Source organism: Opisthocomus hoazin, chromosome 7 (genome assembly GCF_030867145.1).
Source record: "Opisthocomus hoazin isolate bOpiHoa1 chromosome 7, bOpiHoa1.hap1, whole genome shotgun sequence".
NCBI classification, from domain to species: Eukaryota; Metazoa; Chordata; class Aves; order Opisthocomiformes; family Opisthocomidae; genus Opisthocomus; species Opisthocomus hoazin.
The window spans coordinates 32,018,302-32,036,440 of NC_134420.1; the positions used below are offsets into that span (position 1 = coordinate 32,018,302).

At 40.5% G+C, this 18,139-nt stretch overlaps 1 protein-coding gene across 5 annotated transcripts in view; it reads right to left on the minus strand.

Moving 5' to 3' along the window:
• SPTBN5 (spectrin beta, non-erythrocytic 5) overlaps positions 1–18,139 on the minus strand; it is a 102,932-nt gene that overhangs the window by 15,525 nt on the left and 69,268 nt on the right. For all 5 annotated transcript variants that reach the window (XM_075425323.1, XM_075425324.1, XM_075425320.1 and 2 more), the window contains exons 42-52: positions 15,522–15,635; positions 13,839–13,960; positions 13,055–13,217; positions 10,975–11,163; positions 9,879–9,956; positions 8,265–8,437; positions 6,402–6,492; positions 5,602–5,748; positions 3,543–3,680; positions 2,552–2,808; positions 2,198–2,384 (exon numbers count right to left, since the gene is read on the minus strand). In XM_075425323.1, the coding sequence (XP_075281438.1) occupies positions 2,198–2,384; positions 2,552–2,808; positions 3,543–3,680; positions 5,602–5,748; positions 6,402–6,492; positions 8,265–8,437; positions 9,879–9,956; positions 10,975–11,163; positions 13,055–13,217; positions 13,839–13,960; positions 15,522–15,635 (1,659 nt within the window). The remainder of the gene's footprint in view (positions 1–2,197; positions 2,385–2,551; positions 2,809–3,542; positions 3,681–5,601; positions 5,749–6,401; positions 6,493–8,264; positions 8,438–9,878; positions 9,957–10,974; positions 11,164–13,054; positions 13,218–13,838; positions 13,961–15,521; positions 15,636–18,139) is intronic.

Sequence of the window (18,139 nt, forward strand, 5' to 3'; positions counted from 1 at the left end):
GACACCCTCTCTGAGGAATGGAGCTGCTTTTTCAAGTTAAGTATCAGATTTGGCTGGAGAAGAGCTCTGATGCTAATCTTGCCTTTAACTTCCCCCTATTAATTTCAAGACAGTCACTATGCTGTTGAAAATGACACCGTATCTGACCCCAGCAGAATGGAATCCAGTGGCAAGGACTATAAAACATCTTGTACTGTGCAGTAATAATGAGCTAGAAGCATGAAGAACAACTATACAGTTGAACATTTAGGAACATGTATTCACAGCACTTCATTTCCAACAACAGGAATTAAAAAAAAAAAAGGGGGAGGAGGGAAGCGAGGGGAAATTCTGTTCCAAGCCAAGCAGCTGTGCATATGCATATTACATTTGTGGGTAAATGCAGTTTTGCAAGACAGTATTTTTCATTTTTTTTAGGTTGATACATTTCATTCACAATCTCTTTTGTGGTAACAAACCAAAGATTGAATTTTGCAAATCTTGCTCAGTAAGACAAACAATAGAGGGTAGAACTACTAGTATATTCAGTCTTAACTGTTATGTTACCTCTGACATTTGTTTGCCTATAAGCCAACATTAGGAAAAAAGGTGCAGAGACTCTAGCTACTAAAAGATTAAGAATTCAAAGCTTATATTTTAATCCTGCTTCCAAAAGAATAAGAAGCAAAATGGCAGGAAGAATTGGCATTTTATTATGCACTGCTATTATCATCTATATCTCTCATTCTCAAAGATCATTGAAATATTTTGAGCCCTGGCCTATTAACACAAAGATAATTGCAGCCTAAGCCAGTATCTCCACTGTTCCTTCAGTTATCCTGAATATTTTCTCAGATTAATTCAGCTCAGACATTCCTTTCTTGCATGAACCTAATTACTTCCCTATCGTGTCAATCAGGTCATAATTTTTAGGAGTAATTGCACACATAACAACATCTATACTTTTAATCACGATGAAACAAGCTTTTTGTTCTTAATGTCTAATCTCAAAGTCACCAACTGCATCTTGCTTAAATACAGAATTTTTACAAATATGAGAATTGCACCTAATACTAAAAAGGTGCAAATTATTCAGAGTATAACCATGGGTCTTACTCGGGAACAATCTGTAAGCTGCATTTAAAAACATTTTACAATTCTTCATTAAATTGCAAGTACACCTAGGATAGACTAACCTTTTAAGAGACTTCATCCCTGTCTTAGTATGTCACCTGTAGCAGTCTTGACTTTTTGCCCTGGGGACATTTCAAAGTTTTTATAAGTTCAGATTTTTATTTGTAGACATGCAGATTGCACCAGATCCTTGGGTCTTCTCTCTCTCTACATCCACATGTATCACACACACTTCCACTTTATAAGATATTCCATTTTTCCCAGCCCTATTGCAGATTGTACAGATTTTCCCTAGAGGCACTTGACCTGGCACTTAAATGGGCTGTCATTTGCTAACATTAAATACCAATAACTGCTGGAAACTTTTAGTTGGAATTTTTTTTTTTCCTTCCACCTCGTGTTTGCAAAGAGATAGTGCTCCTTATTAAAAAATTATTAGGAAGGCAGTTGCTGTTTTATTGGTATTTGAGATTACAGTGTTCCAGGCAGTGCTTTCTCTGATGACCCATCTGAACGTTGTGAAACAATTCAACAGCTATCTTGAAAGTTACCACCGGAATGAAGGTCAGATAAGGATCATCATAATATTCTGTTAACTCCCTCCCTCCCTCCCTCCAGAGTAGAAAGAGTTTTGGGGAAAGATGTTTTCCTGGGAGCTCATACTGGGACATCTGAGCAATGAGCTTGCTTGGATGTACTTACTGAGTTTCAAAGCATATTTGTTAGGACATCTGTTGCCCAAAGAAGCTATGACAGCATGCACAACAATTTGTGAAATCTATTTTGTATTGCAAAGGCCAGGTTTTAAACTCAGTTCACAGAAAGAGCCAATGTGTCCACAGAAAAGCATATGGTGTAGTACCTACATCACTGCAATGATAAGCAGCATGGAATCCCACATGTTGCCTAGTCAGGCACATATCCTTCGAAAAATGTCATTATTATCAGATAAAGATAAGAGTAATCCCTGGCATCATGACTCCTGTTAGCCAAAGCACAGCAGATCAAGTTTGCCAGAGGCAAACTGACTTCCATGTTCTCTCTTTGATTCTAAAGACAGAGAATGGTTCTCACATGACATTACCTGGTGCTTTTCTTGTAGACTCTGAACAGTTGCTAGGGATTGGCCATAATCCTTGGAGGAAGCCATGGGGAGCTTCTGATGAACCCAGGCCAACTCCTCATCAACATCTCGGAAGAACTGGTACTGAAGTCTACTTGCCTCCAGACTCCCACGTCTGTCGTGCAGAGGATCACGCAGACTTTTGTATCTGCAGGTTTTAAAGGGAACCCAATGAGAACTGCAGATTAATAAGGAATGAAAGCAAAACATCATTTTCAGAATAAAGTAGAGAAGGAAAGAAAAAATTATGCAGGGAAGAAAAAGGCTGAAAAAATAGGAAAAAGATGGCAGGAGACAGACCAAGCACTCACACACCTCTGCACCACTTGCTCCACTCTCTCTTCTAGTTCATCAGCAAGGAAATGTTTCTCCTTCTGGAACTGCTGAGCTGTGACTACAAGCTCTTGCAGTCGGTCCCTATGGCCAGCAATATCTTCCTCCAGTTCCTCTTGTTTCTTCAGATGACTGTTCAAAACCACCAGATCATTGCTACTATATGGTGCTTTCAACTCATTTTCCACATCTTCCAACCATTTCTCCATATCCTCAACACTTCGCTGAAAATGAAGGCCCTGAGGACAAGCAAGAAGAAAAGGTCATTTAAACCTTTAAGACAGACAACATGATATAAAAATCTTGGCCACTTCCAGTAACAATTACACATAAATACGAAGAAGCTTCCCAGTGCTCAGTGAACTCTTCCCAGGTATGATGGTGGTCCAAACGAAGAAGAGAATTCAGTCACAACGAACACAAGAACAGATGCAGAAAACATCAAGAGCTAATCTTACTTGTGTTACACAAATACAAATGATGGACATAGTACCTTAAAAGGAAGCCATTTAAAGGGAGAGCTCTATTTTATACCCACAGAGTGTCTGACAGCCCATACAAAACTCACAGTCATGAGGAATCATGTGCCCAGAGCTAGAAGAATGAGAAGCAGCTGTGGGCTTCTTTCTCAATGTGTTGGAGGAAAAAATGCCATTGGGACAGATGCAGAGAGTTGACATATATGAGTGAACATGTTTTCCCTCAGTATCCCACTCTGGAATCCTGATCTAAACCAGCAGCAGAAAGCAGAAGGGAACACAGCCTACAAACCCTTTTCCCTCCATAGGGATCTCCAGTTCTCCCACCAACTCCATTCAATCAGTCCACACCTAGTAGTTTCTTTGCTCTAATGGTCTTGAGGAATCAGCTCCTATTGTACCAAGTGCCACACTTGTAGAGGAGATGCGCAGCAAGGCAGCTGTGCTATCTCTGGAAATGACACCAAGACCAACCACTGGCATCCCTGTATTACCTTGTAAGCATCCTGCAGCTTGGCCCGTTTATCCTGGCAACTTGCTAGCAGTTCCTCCCATAGCTCTTCCATTTCTTGTAGTCTGGACTGAATGGCCTCAGGGGCGTAGTGCCTCTCACGGAGCATCTTCTCCCCTCCCTGTAACAGAGAGAACAGTCAAAGTTTTCCTCCTTTGCTGAATGCACTAGAATATATCACTTTTGCCTCCATAAGCAAAGTCTACTGGCACTGCTATGTAAAGGGCCAGCTGCAGCTATCACTTCCTGACATAACAGGTAGAGGCTGCAGAGACAAAGAAAGAACAGATAAAGGCAAAATGCTTATTGAAACCAGGGCAGAGACCAATTTTCTTGGTTTTCTGGCCTCCAAAATTCTTTGAAATATTAGAAGACAATATTAGAAGATATGAAGTAAAGAGAATCTTCATTGTGCAACAGCTACATTGCCTAAAAGCTGGCAGGGAGCCTTGTTTGCAAGCACTCATTTTTTTCTGTGCTGTCCCACATTCTATGATCACTGTTTGAGATTGTCCAGAAACTTCTCCTTTTCTATTCTCTTCCTTGCATGTTAGGAGAGAACTCTCATGCACATGAACTACTGTATGAAATACTAAAACCTCTTTTAACCATGTGCTGTTGTACCACTGTATTATGTAATAAACATCTGATTTCTACATTTATATATATATATATTCTATATTATATATAAAACATAGATCTAGTGAGTGGGGACACAAATGAGCTGTCCTTCTGAGGTTCTGCTTCCCCAAGCTCCTCCTATCCCTCATAATGAAGTCACCCCTATACCTCCGTTTACCAGCAGTATTACCTGGAAAGGAGGCTGTCTCCATGAGATAGTCCTCATGCAGTGAGAAAGTGTGTAGGCACGTGTGTGTGTGGACACATGTGTACATGGGGGAGAAAGGGCTATTATCTCCTTATTTCTAACCCACTGTCAGTATCTCACAAGAAAACATTTCTAATCCCTGAGCTGCAGATGCTTAACAGGTTGGCAGAAGAAGAGGTAGAGGGGGCACAGCAAGACCTCCATGAGGTAGAAGAATCTGTAGGTATACCCTTAAGCTGGGACCAAGTTTGCTTTAGAAAGCTAAAATGACATTTTGCAATGGGGAACAGGAGGCACAGCAAGAGGAATATTATATGAAGATGATATACCTGGACAGTAGATGTGAATTTTCTTCCAGAGAACTACTGCTAGGGCTATTTGCAACAAAAAAAGGCAGGGCATCAAGAAATAACAAGAAAGAGATTGCGCAAACAGCTATTTAAAACCAGATTAGAGAGAATTGTAACCCCACTCTAACTCCTCTGTTGTGTCTGCACACAGTGGGGTTAAAAGTTTTTGGTTTTGTTTTTTTTTTAAAAAAGGGAGGTTCTACAATACTGCATGCAGGGGAATCTGAGGACAGAATCTACCTTTAATGCTTAGTTATCTATTGCACAATAAAGAAAGTAAGCAATGTGCTGAAAATAAGGTTAATAAACATGTAACAGTCTGTCCTTCCAAACTCATCATCTGATCACAGCTTCTGCCAAGTATCTGACAAAGCTTTTCAGACTTCCCTCATATCTCTCCTACTAGCATGTCTCTGCAAAGGCAATACTTCAAAACTTTTCTCGATCCTTTTTGCTGGTATATCTTATCTGACTTGTCGAAGTTGTGCATCCAATCAGCTAGTTTCCCTGCTGGAAAGAAACAGGCATACCTCTAGAGTGCCATTCACTCCAGAGAGAAGTCCCTGAAGTCAGTGTAATGAATCTATCATTGAAAGCAACCACCTCTTTCCATTGCATGCACAGCACAGTGAATATAAATAGCAAGCTCGCATTGGACAATAAGAGAGAAGTTGAAAGAAACTGATGGACATAAAAAGTTCTTGATGGACTAAAAGAATAAGCTTCCCAGTCCCCTCAGAGACAATGTGAACAATGTCAGTAGGGGACAGAGACTCCCCCTCACTTGTTTGAGATCACTAACTTAGACTGCAGAGTCTTTTATGCCAGTTGCCCGCCCTTGCCACCAACACCACTTCTCTCACAGATTTGATGGAGTCCAGGCGATTTCTATTGGCCATGATCTCTGCTTGGAAGGTCTGGTGCTTCTGCAGTTTGGTCTGCAGATTACTTGGATCCTTCCAGCTATCATCCTGGGCAATGCTATTCTTCTCATTGATCCAGGCAGCCACCTTTGGGGAGGAAAGAACAGAATTAGACAAAACCTTCAATGTTTCTTCAGCTCCAACCTGTCAGGCTCTCCTCTAATATATATAAAACATAGATCTAGTGAGTGGGGACACAAATGAGCTGTCCTTCTGAGGTTCTGCTTCCCCAAGCTCCTCCTATCCCTCATAATGAAGTCACCCCTATACCTCCGTTTACCAGCAGTATTACCTGGAAAGGAGGCTGTCTCCATGAGATAGTCCTCATGCAGTGAGAAAGTGTGTAGGCACGTGTGTGTGTGGACACATGTGTACATGGGGGAGAAAGGGCTATTATCTCCTTATTTCTAACCCACTGTCAGTATCTCACAAGAAAAGAACTAATTTGTCTCTCCCCATGAATTTCAAAATGGTGGCACATTCCCTTTTAATGCACTTATTTCTTCTGCAGTTTGCTGGCATCCAATGCACAATAGATCTTTCATCTGGCGACTGGAGGGAAGCTGTGACTTGAAAGCTGAAAAATATGCCTTCAGTCTTATCCTCATCTTTCCCAATATCATCTCATTCCAGACACAGCTCCTTGATTTTTCTCACAGTTAATCCCTTCGAGGATTCAGATCTATGCAGCGCAGTATGTTTTAAGAAACCAGAATACCATGAATCCTGTGTAACTGTACCTCAAAGGAATTCCTCAGCAACTTCTGCAAAAGCCTTGATTCCTCTAGCAGACGGCTGCGAGCAGCAGCATTCTCCAGTAGTTTCTCTTTTCTGAGATGAAGACAGATCATAGAATCATAGAATCATAGAAAGTTTTAGGTTGGAAGGGACCCCTAGAGGTCATCTAGTCCAACCCCCCTGCAGCGAACAGGGACACCATTAACTAGATCAGGTTGCTCAGAGCCCTGAGCTCCAACATGGTCTTGAATGTTTCCAGGGATGGGGCCTCCATCACCTCTCTGGGCAGCCCATTCCAGTGTTTCACCACCCTCATTGTAAAGAATTTCTTCCTTATATCTAGCCTAAACCTACCCTGTTTTAGTTTAAAACCATTACCCCTCATCCTGTCACTGCTGTCTCTACTAAAAAGATTGTCCCCATCTTTCCTATAGGTTCCCTTTAAGTACTGAAAGGCTGCAATCAGGTCTCCCCGCAGCCTTCTCTTCTCCAGGCTGAACAAGCCCAACTCTCTCAGCCTGTCCTCATAGGAGAGGTGCTCCAGCCCTCGGATCATTTTTGTAGCCCTCCTTTGGACCCGCTCCAACAGTTCCATGTCCTTCTTGTGCTGAGGGCTCCAGAGCTGAACGCAGTACTCCAGGTGAGGTCTCACCAGAGCAGAGTAGAGGGGTAGAATCACCTCTCCTGACCTGCTGGCCACGCTTCTCTTGATGCAGCACAGGACACGGTTGGCCCTCTGGGCTGCCAGCGCACATTGCTGGCTCATGTCCAGCCTTTCGTCTATCAGTACCCCCAAGTCCCTCTCAGCAGGGCCGAGATGTGTGAGGTAAAAGCCACAGAGAAAATTAGATAGGATAACTGTTTTCAGTTTCCATCTCTAACACACATGTGATCTAACCCTCCATTCTCTAGGAGAGAAATGTCTATAATATGCAGCCTCCCATGATTTGGACTGTCAGAGACTATGTTCAGGACACTACACGAAGGACTACTAGCAGACAGATATGTTTAAAGGACATATAAATTCTGTATATATGATATCTGCCTGTAGGAATCACCATTATTGCCTTTCAGGGTACAAGAGAACATAAACTCAACATGTTTCTTATATGGAAAGCCTGTGAGTACGATGGTATTTGCCATTGATAAACCAAAGATACACTATGCTTTCATCTTTTTTCAAAATGTGGACTTGCAGCACTTTACTCATGTTAATGCAGGCATTAGTATTGTTTTGATCACATTAATAAATTCGTATGTTCCACTTTAATCGTAAGAGCTCTCCAATTTCTCTTCATACATTTTACATGTATGTTTTCACCGTAGCACTGAATACAAGTGCTTCTACTGTCGGCATTTGTTTAAGATGAACAATATGCAATGTGCTAGGAGAAATAAAGTAATTCACATGAAAGGGCAAGATCTGATTAGAAAAATTGCAAATGAACTGATAGATATTTTGAGCAGGGCTTTAAGATCAACACCATGTGAGCAGTGAAAAAGCAGTTGTGTAGCAAATGACCTTTCTTGATGGTATTTCATGATAACGAAGTATTTAGTGGCACAGCAGGCCTCTGTCTTTTGTTTGCAGCACTGTCCCTAAGACCAGGCCAGGATACAGAATTACAGGAAAACTGTCTTTTTCTGAATCCCGCTCCCCCTCCACTTAACAGTATTTTGGAAACCCCCCAATGAAATATTGACTAGACTCAGGCCAATTTGGCAAGACTACAGTGCAAAGCGCGAAGTTGAGTAAATGCAAACCAGTTTATGGTTCTCTTAAATCATTTAAAGATATTAGTCACATGGGAAGAGTCTCATTGCAAAAGAGATGGGTGGCTGACAAGGGAAGGGATTGACTTCACCTCCTCAGAACGGCCTGGCATCTGTTGGTGATGTTGTCCGAGTCATAATGCTTGTTCTGTGTTAGCTGCTGAGCAAATGAAGCCAAGTCATCAATTTTCTCCATCTGAGCTTCCAGGGCTTTTTCAAACTGCATGTGTTTCCTCTGTAGGCTCTCCACACTAGACACTGAGTCCTGGATAGAATTCAACAAAGGGAAGCGACTTTCAGTCAGAGTTTTTCCATGTACAGCACTGATAATCCAGAAGCTACATGGCATTTACCCACATCTGCAAGCTGTCAAGAAAATTTATTGGTCTTTGAAGTTTATTGGCATTGAATCTGAGAATTGGAGCCTAAATAATATTCTACAGATGGTCTGAGCCCGTTATTTCAGGGTGGAAACTGAACTAACTTCTGGATGCATACCTTCCCCTGCACATTGTTGTTGTACATAGAACATATCACTTCTCAAGAAATAAAGCATCAGCTTCTAATCATAGATCAATCTTAAGACAGATGCTATTTTGGAAGCAAATCTGGAATGCCAAACTGAGAGCTTGAGTTCAGTGAAAAATGTCGCAGAAAGATATTAAAATTAGAGCCTTGGTTTCAACCCATGGAATTTGGAAGAGCTCAGATTCAGATTTGAATTTGAGGACTGGAGTCTGACCCTACAGTTAATCTAGAGAGAAACACAGAATCTGACTTCTTGTAACATTTGCAAATTCCAAGCTTAATGACTCAGAGTTCTCTTTTCGGTACCCCTCTACACTTTTAATTTTAGAATCAGTGGTGTCAAAATGTTGTTACCGCAATAAACTCTGCTTTCGTACTCTTCTAAAGGAAGCAATAAAGCTCACATCAAATGGGCCACAAAAAAAAAAAAATCTAAACTTCTGGGTGCTTAGATGAGTCATTGGAAGAAAAAGTACTCACAGAGCATTTTCTGTACATTACTGAGCTGAATATGACTGGAAAATGGGTGGCTCTCCTAAATCTCATTTACTTCAATGGAGGGATTGTAAATACATACCTCCAGGCTGAAAATCACAGAGACAGACACGAGCCACTAGCATTTTATGTTTTTCATACCATTTGTGCCAATTATGTCTACAGTGAACTCTGAGATGTAATTGTCGTTCCTGAAGAGACAACTAATTTGGTAGCATTACCTGTACAAGGTACAGGGTAAGCTAAGCACCAGAATATATATCCAACATCCTGCATAGATTTTGCAACTCATGCATCAGTCTGTGGTTTCAGTTATTGCACTCTAACTTGCACCTGAGGTAGGTAATTTAAAGCTACACTGGGTATGTCAGTAGTGACAGCTGTGATGACTTGCACACTGCTGGCAAATGTATTTGGGTCAGATATGACCAGTTAGAGACATGCAGTCTCATTTTCCTGCTACAGACGGAGTAGTTGGCCTGTTTCATTACTCTTGGGGCTGAGAATCCTATCCTGTCTAAAGTATGAAGGAAAGAAATCTGATCCTAAACCATCAACAAGATGGAGCAGTAACTTCAGAAGGAGAAGGATCACGGGAAGGTTCAGAGCACATCATCATACTCCACAGATTCATTTCCCCCAGACCGACTGCAGAAAAAATTGCAATTTCTCAGAGCACCTACCCCTAAATCCTCATTAGCTAGGAAAGCCTCTTTGCTGCTGAGCCAGCTCTCGGTCTGTTCCACATAGCCATAGAATTTCTGTATAGGGAAAAAAGGCAGTCATACACACGGTGTAAAACAGAGGCAAACCTGACTTTGGCAGAGTATGCTGAAAAAAACAAACTTCCAGGGCTATTCCAGAAATTAACTGTGTAGCACTGGATGGCAATAAGCACTAGATGCTACAAAACCCACATGTGTAACAACTATTACTGTAACTTTCTCCTTTATAATATGATTATTTAATTTACCTAAGACATAGGATACAATACAAGTACTTGTAGTGTATTTGCTGATAGTATAGAGAGTGCTGTGTAAGGTAACTGTCTAACAAAATGAACAGTAACGTGGTCTGAAATAAGCAGAATGTATTACATAAACAAGCATGAAAGCAGCCCTTACCATATGGTTTAAGTTCTCATATATATGAAGCTTTTTAGGTGAGACTAGTAACACCAGCTGTTATTTAAGGTACTTGACATTGCCCATTGTAAAATCTCCATTTCAGTTATTTCTAACTTTTGCCAGCAAGCCATTTGAACAGAATTTTTTAAAGTGAGATGACTGTTACAGGGAAGTATTTCTGGAAAGCTGCAGCCAAAACAGTTCTTTTCTCAGAAAAAAAAGCCAGGGAAAAATACAATATTCTGTCTGTGCTAATTTTTTCTTCAGATAATTTTTTTTAAACAGTTGCCTGCCTCCATGTTTTTGGGGGGAGGTCATAGAACTTGATAGTGATCTTCAATTTTAAGTATGTGTCTTTTGCCAGCTGCATGAGAGTTTGACCAAATTTTGCTAAGTTTTACAGCCTTTGAAAAACATACGAGCACATATTCCACAGAAATTTCTTTGATTTGTAAAAGTACAGTTTCTAAAAGTCCTGCCACCACTTAGTGTGCTTGGCCCTCAGCATGCCTTCCAGAAACCAGTGAAATATACAGTAAACATTGGGTATTATTAGCATATCTTTTGTTATATCATCTTATAAATTTGCTGTTTATACAAAGGAAAGTTGTCAGTGGCACGTGCATTCTCTGTTCAACGTCTTTCTACTCACCTGTATATCTTGTGCCTGAAACAATTTTATATATTGCTCCTGGCATGCTTGGATCAGTTCAGACCAGGTTTGCTGCAGTCTGGAGAGAGACTGGTGAATCTCAGGGGTTGCGTAGTGACCACAATTGGCAAGTTCTTGACCATAGTTAGTAAGAGAGTTGAATCTTTCCACTCGTGCTTCAATCTCCTCCTAAAATATATTACTAAGTTTGATGTCAAGGGTTTATGGAATGTCAGTTATTCATAATGGAAGCCTTAAGGGGAAGAATATGGGCTGTAACTTTCCAACACTAATATTTGTACGGAAAATCATTCATCGTTGAGCTATGTTACTGAAAGAGCATAGAATTGCCTAAGAGAAAATAAACATGGACAATAAACGTCTTCATTGCTCTAGGAACAACTGGTCTCCTATAAATCAAACCTGGAATTAAATTAGGAACAGATTAGAAGATGCTTAGATAGAAACAAACATGCTTTTGAACACCTATAATACCATATCACCCCCAGGTCCTCCCACATAAAGGTGGTTCTTATGAGAAACAGTGCCTAGAATTTTTCCTCTCCTGCAAATAAGTTGGCATCAGATTATCACACTAAAGACATGGTTTTACTTTATTTTGTGGTGTTAAAATGAAATACATTTAACTTTTTCACCTGGTGTGAAGAATGCGTTATGCCTCTATACTGAATCCTGAAGGTGAAAGCATTACAAGCAACCTGCAAACTGAATGTGGAAATCCTAATGTAAAGAATTTGAAAATAAAAATAACCATGCACTGAAACAATACCATGTATTCACTCACAAACCACCTTAAAAACTATGGCATGTACTATTAAATGTCTGAAATTAGAACTGCTGGCTTTAAGGCTTTTTTGGGCAGCGGTGTTGCCCAATCATAGAAAACACACTTGTAAGATAGCCATTTTTTAAAAATTCATACTAGCATTTTGTGTTCAATTCTAGTCTCTCCTAAGGACTTTCATTTGAGCCACTAACCTGAACGAAAAAAGCCCCTGCATTTTTCTTGTCTTGTCTATAATTTTAGTTTAGTCAGCCCAATACAAAAGAACATATTGCCTGGATTCCTCCTTTTCTGTGTGACTATCTCCTGAAAGCCATTTGGGTTCCTTTTCTAACAGATATTAAAGACTTAGCTCTTGCTGCCATCTAAATTTGGAGTACACTGCACCAGTGGCTTGGCGTATTTCTATTGTGACAAAGAACTATTAGCAAAAACATTGTTAATTTTGTGATGTGAGAGAGCACTGTTAAAATGGAAGGCTCTGAACAAGCAGGGGACTTCAGGTCCTTCATACCAAATTCAAGTCTAGAAAATGAATCAGAATCCACAAACTATTTGTGCTAATAATGGGACCCCCAAAGCACTGGATATTAGTCATGATTCTGGGAACATGATTTTTAGAAAAAGTAACATAACTGCAAAGAAAAGGTAACACAACAGTTGAAATGTAGCAATGATGCTGTGAAAAAGTAAAATATTAACTTTTTTCTAGGTTAATTAACAATATCATCCTTTTTAGAAAATCCACCAAAACCAGCAGCCAAATTAGCCACCAAAAAGTTGTGTGGTAATTAGTACCGGGATATGAAGTGTTTGAGAACTGAATGTGTAGTGCCATCCAATGGTAATTTACTGCCCTGTGTGAGACAAACTGCTGTTTTTATTTTCCTCTCAGGCAAATAAAATTTGCATGACAAAATCTAACTCAAAGCTAGAATTAACTGGCATTAACTTTTTGGCAATCTGAATAAAGAGATCAGCAGTGAGCATGTTTTGATACTGAACCAGCTTTTACCTACAGGGTTGGACAGCAGTACAGGTGAGAGCTAATGGGGCTTTCTGAGACTTTTTGCAGAGACACAAGCTGCCAACCAACCCATAGGATAGAGTTCTGTCAATACATATGTGACTTCTGTCCCTAGCCTGTTATTGAAAACAGTTTTTTCACAGTATTATTGACAGACACACGCAGCAAAATTCTGCTGTGTCTGCAACCATTAATTCCTATGGGAAAGATTCCCAGCATGTTCAATTAGAAGCAATGATGATACTTGCCTTTCTCTCCTGATGCTCTTCAATCATGCTTTCCGCTTCATTTGCGCTTTTAGGAAGCCCTCCTACTTCCATTAAGCCTCTGATGTTTTGGGTCCAATCCAGCATCTCCTTCATCTCCAAGTTAAACTTCTGCAACTTGTACGAGGCTGCCAGCTTCTCCCTCCTGCCACACAATGTGCAGTTCAGCATTATCCAACACAGAATTACCTAGTTGCCTCTCCCTCCCTATTTGCAGAGGAAGGTATCCTAGGAGAAGCCAAAGGAAGTGAGTTCAAGCCTCCTAGCTCTCTCTCACAGCTCCTTAAAGTCCTCATGTTAAATCAAAATCACAGGAGGTGCACACTGCCTTGGAGTCAACGTGCTTACCAAATTTTCTATGTTAGTAGAAGCCTTCATAGCTGTTGCTTCAAGCAATGATTATAGCTCAGGCCTAAGCCTTTCTTGTTTCAGAAAGATAAAAAAAAAAAATCTTCCAGAACCATCCAAAAATATGTCTTTCACAAAGACTTCATAATAGATTTTATCTGATAGTCTGGAGGCATTTTAGTAACATTATTTAGTGGGATAAACCACAAACTCATTGTATTTGTTTTTCCAAAGTCACATCAGTGGAACTTTTCTTGTACCAAGTCACACTCGTTCCAAAGCAAGTGTCTTAGCTTCCTCTATCACCTCTGTAAAAGATGCTCAAAAACTGTTAAAAGGCCCCTGGCAAGTAGATTTGAGACCCCGGGGAGCAGCTTTGCTCCTGATGAGAGATATTCAGACCACTAGAAGTCTTTACCTTTGTTTGGCCTGTCCCTGGAGTCGTAGCCAGTTGTTTTTCATCTCCTGTTGCTTCATAGTCAGTTTGTCATTTATGGATGGATTCCTTGTGGAAAGGCGGAAAGATTCCAATTCCAATGGCTGGGAAGAGATTTATAGTGGGGTGAATTTATGCGAAAAGCTTACATTCATTCCTAAGTTTGCCTTTCAGGAAAAGTAGTTCATTTTAAGATTCCAGTTTTCAAAAGCAGGTACTCAAATTACAATGAAAAAATATACAAAGGAACTTGTTATGTGCACAAAAAATACATATGCATTTGTGAGCAATAATCCGTGTGGAGAGAGGTGTGTGCTGCTTCACATGCACAAATTGTACTCTATAGTTAAGAAAGCAGTTTTGCAGAATAGGGACAAACATACAGGAAAATGAAGTGCTAATTGTAACCTCTGTTAGCTTAATCTAACTAAGATGGGTAACAAAAGCCATGAAAATATGGCAGGACACAGAAGCAACCAGATTTGCCTTTCAGCAGAAGACTCAAAAATTGTTTGTATCAATTTCAGCCAACAGCAGCATCAAAACACTACTTTCAATGTGGACTTCTAGTTGATGTTGTTTTCCTTAACACAGCCTGAAAAACAGTCATGAACACTCACCAACCCAGGTTTAAAGTTGGTATCTCTTTCTGGTAAAACTCTACCAAACTGATGAAAATTAAGAATTTTAATTATGCAGAAAGGAGAATAAGCCAGGCTGGTTTTAATCCATAAGAAAAGTACAGATATTATACTTTGTATGTGTATTTTTGGTAGCATTAAAAAATAGCAAACCCAAACCTTGCTCATCTTTCTGTTTCCATGCAGCACTCCCCCATACAGCCTTGCTAATGCTATCTGTGGAATGTTGACTAGTAATCACCCACACTTCATATAACAATTAGCTAACGAAGTCACAATGTGTGAAGGCATCACACATATTGTCATCATTTGCATACTATTGTGAAGAAAAAGTTTAGAGACAGTTTGCAGAAATATTTTCTGTATGAAAAGGATTAACACTCTGGCCAACAGTGAAAACCAAGAGAGGTTGTCATAGTATTTCTGCTACTGTGGTTCAGCTGAAAACATTTCTTTCTATTAAAAATATGCAATTATATAGGAACTCAGACCCATATTTAATGCTCAAGATTAGTCCTAAATGATGCAAATTGGCCATTTTACAAAAGGCAGAGCTGATCAGGCAGGCAATTATAACCTAAGATTTCTGGTTTTGATGTCTATGTCAGAAAACTATATGCACTGTGGGTTTTGCATTTTAGTTCTAAACAGAACTAGAGTCATGATTCTCATTCACGTCAGTACAGCAATGGGGAGAAAGATGGAGACTTAAATTTGGATTCTACACTTTCCAAAAGACACAGGACAGTCTAATCTGGCTTGTAGGTGAGGGCCAGAGAATCAGCTAACATGTTAAAAAGGGACTTCTCTTCTTAGATTTGGTACATCAGGAGGAATAATGCTTGATACGATAAAGTAGGATTAAGCTGCACAGTGTTTTACTGAGAAGCAGCCTGTGCTACATATGCATTGCAGTGCAATTCATACTAAGGAATCTGAAGACTCACACTGATATTTGCACCATGTTTCCAAGAAGCAAAAATGAACGTTTTTACAGTATCCTCTGTACTTCCCCACTTCTTACCTCCATTTTGGACTTAATAACACTGATTTCTCTCTCCATCTCTTCATGCCTTCGAATCAGCTTTTCCACACTTTCCACATCTTTCCCATAATCCAGTGCTTGTATCAGTACACTCTGGATGGGGCAGTAGGATGTGCAAATGGTGAAGATGGCAAAAAGCAAAAGGATCATATCTTAATTCTTTCAAATAGTCTCCTCCTTAACTTCTTTGTATTGTCATCTGAATGTTCTTACTGTCTTTTAAATATCAACAGGGCACCTTGTCTGCACTCCCTACAGAGATGGAACAAGAATTCACAATTCTTTGAAGAGTCACAATCTTACTTACAGTGCCTCTGCCTATTCACATATAAAACAATGACAGGAATGCTTCCCTGCATTTCTCCACCTTTCTTTTCCCTTTTTTTCCATATACCAAAACAGCCAAATATTTCCCATTAAATTGTGGCACAGAAATTTTCCAGTGTGTTTTATGAAAATTTGGAAAATAAAACCGACCGTCAGGATCCTACCAGAAATGAAATTCCATACAATGAAGAAACACATTCATAGAAGTTGTTATAAAAATTTCAAGCCAACAGCCTTGTAACCTTAAGTAGTACCACTATGCATCTGCCTACAGACTTACAGTTAAATTACTATCATTAGTAATGTGGATGAAATAGTAATTTTTTGTATAGCTTTTTCTTCTATTAATCTCAAAATTATAATCCAGGATATGCATTTTCACCTCCATTTTCCAAATGAATAAGATTTTATACAGCTTTTCAAAGTTGCATATTCAATATGTCTGTATTGCACAGCAGGGAGAGATACACAAGCGTGTTGAATGAACTAGCTTTGAATTCGGAATACTAGAAGTTGCTACATTCAAGCTAAGTAGATACTTCATAAAAAGCTCTATAGTATCTCAGCTAACTGACTTTTGGTATTCAGAACCGACTTGGCTCAGCACTGTCTGAAGGAGATGCACACCCATGTCAGTAACACAGCTAAAAATAGTCCCTTAGCTTCTTAGATTTGTATCCTACTTATTGCATCTTGCTGTGTTCCTTTCTTGTGGAAGGATTTACTAGACCACATGGAGATATCTACAAATGTAAAGATGCTGCAGCTAACTTGTCTAATTCTCCTTACAGTTAGTGGAAAGGAGGAGTCACTGATGGAGCATGATTTATCTCATCCTCAAGAGGACATTTGAAATAGGTCAGACATACCTGCTTCTTTTTACTGACTGTGGAAGAAACCATGGATGACTACTTTGGATATAGGAACTAGTAACCTAAACTAAAAGTACTATTTAAGAGGCAATACCATTTGAGTAAAAATCATAAATTAGAATCATAAAATCACAGAATAATTTAGGTTGGAAGGGACCTCCAAACACCATCTAGTCCAACCTCTGCTCAAGGCAGCGCCACCTCAGATAAGACTGCTCATAGAATCATAGAATGCTTTGGGTTGGAAGGGACTTTTAGAGATCATCTAGCCCAATCCCCCTGCAGTAAGCGGGGACATCACCAACTAGATCAGGTTGCTCAGAGCCCCATCCAACCTGGCCTTGAATGTTTCCAGGGATGAGGCCTCCACTGTCTCTCTGGGCAACCCGTTCCAGTGTTTCATCACCTTCATTGTAAAAAATTTTTTCCTTATACCCAGTCTAAATCTACCCTCCTTTAGTTTAAAACCATTACTCCTTGTCCTGTCACAACAGGCCTTGCTAAAAAGATTGTCCACATCTTTTCTATAGGCTCCCTTTAAGTACTGAAAGGCCACAATAAGGTCTCCCTGCAGCCTTCTCTTCTCCAAGCTGAACAGCCCAAACTCTCTCAGCCTGAACTCATAGCAGAGGTGCTACAGCCCTCGGATCATTTTTGTGGCCCTCCTCTGGACCCGCTCCAACAGTCCATGTCTTTCCTGTGCTGGGGGCTCCAGAGCTGGACACAGGACTCCAGGTGGGGTCTCACCAGAGTGGAGTAGAGGGGCAGAAACACCTCCCTCGACTTGGTGGCGATGCTTCTTTTGATGCAGCCCAGGATATGGCTGGCCCTCTGGGCTGCAAGTGCATGTTGTTGGCTCATGTCCAGCTTTTCATCCATCAGCACCTTCATCCACCATTACCCCCAAGTCCTTCTTGGCAGGGCTGCTCTTAACTCCTTCATCCCCCAGACTATACTGATGGCAAGGGTTGCCCCAACCTAGGTGCAGGACCTTGCACTTGGCCTTGTTGAACCTCATAAGGTTCACACAGGCCCACCTCTCCAGCTTCTCCAGGTCCCTCTGGATGGCATCCTGTCCTCCTGGCATGTCAACTGCACTTCTCAGCTTGGTGTCATCTGCAAACTTGCTGAGGGTGCACTCGATCTCGCTGTCTATGTCATTGACGAAAATACTAAACAGCACTGGTCCCAGTAAGCACCCCTGAGCGACACCACTTGTCACTGATCTCCATATGGATGCTGAGCCATTGAACACTACCCTCTGGATGTGACCACACAACCAATTCTTTATCCACCAAACAGTCCACCCATCAAATCCATACCTACCCAATATAGAGAGAAGGATGTTGTGGGAGACTGTGTTGAAGGCTTTACGGAAGTCCAGATAGATGACATCCG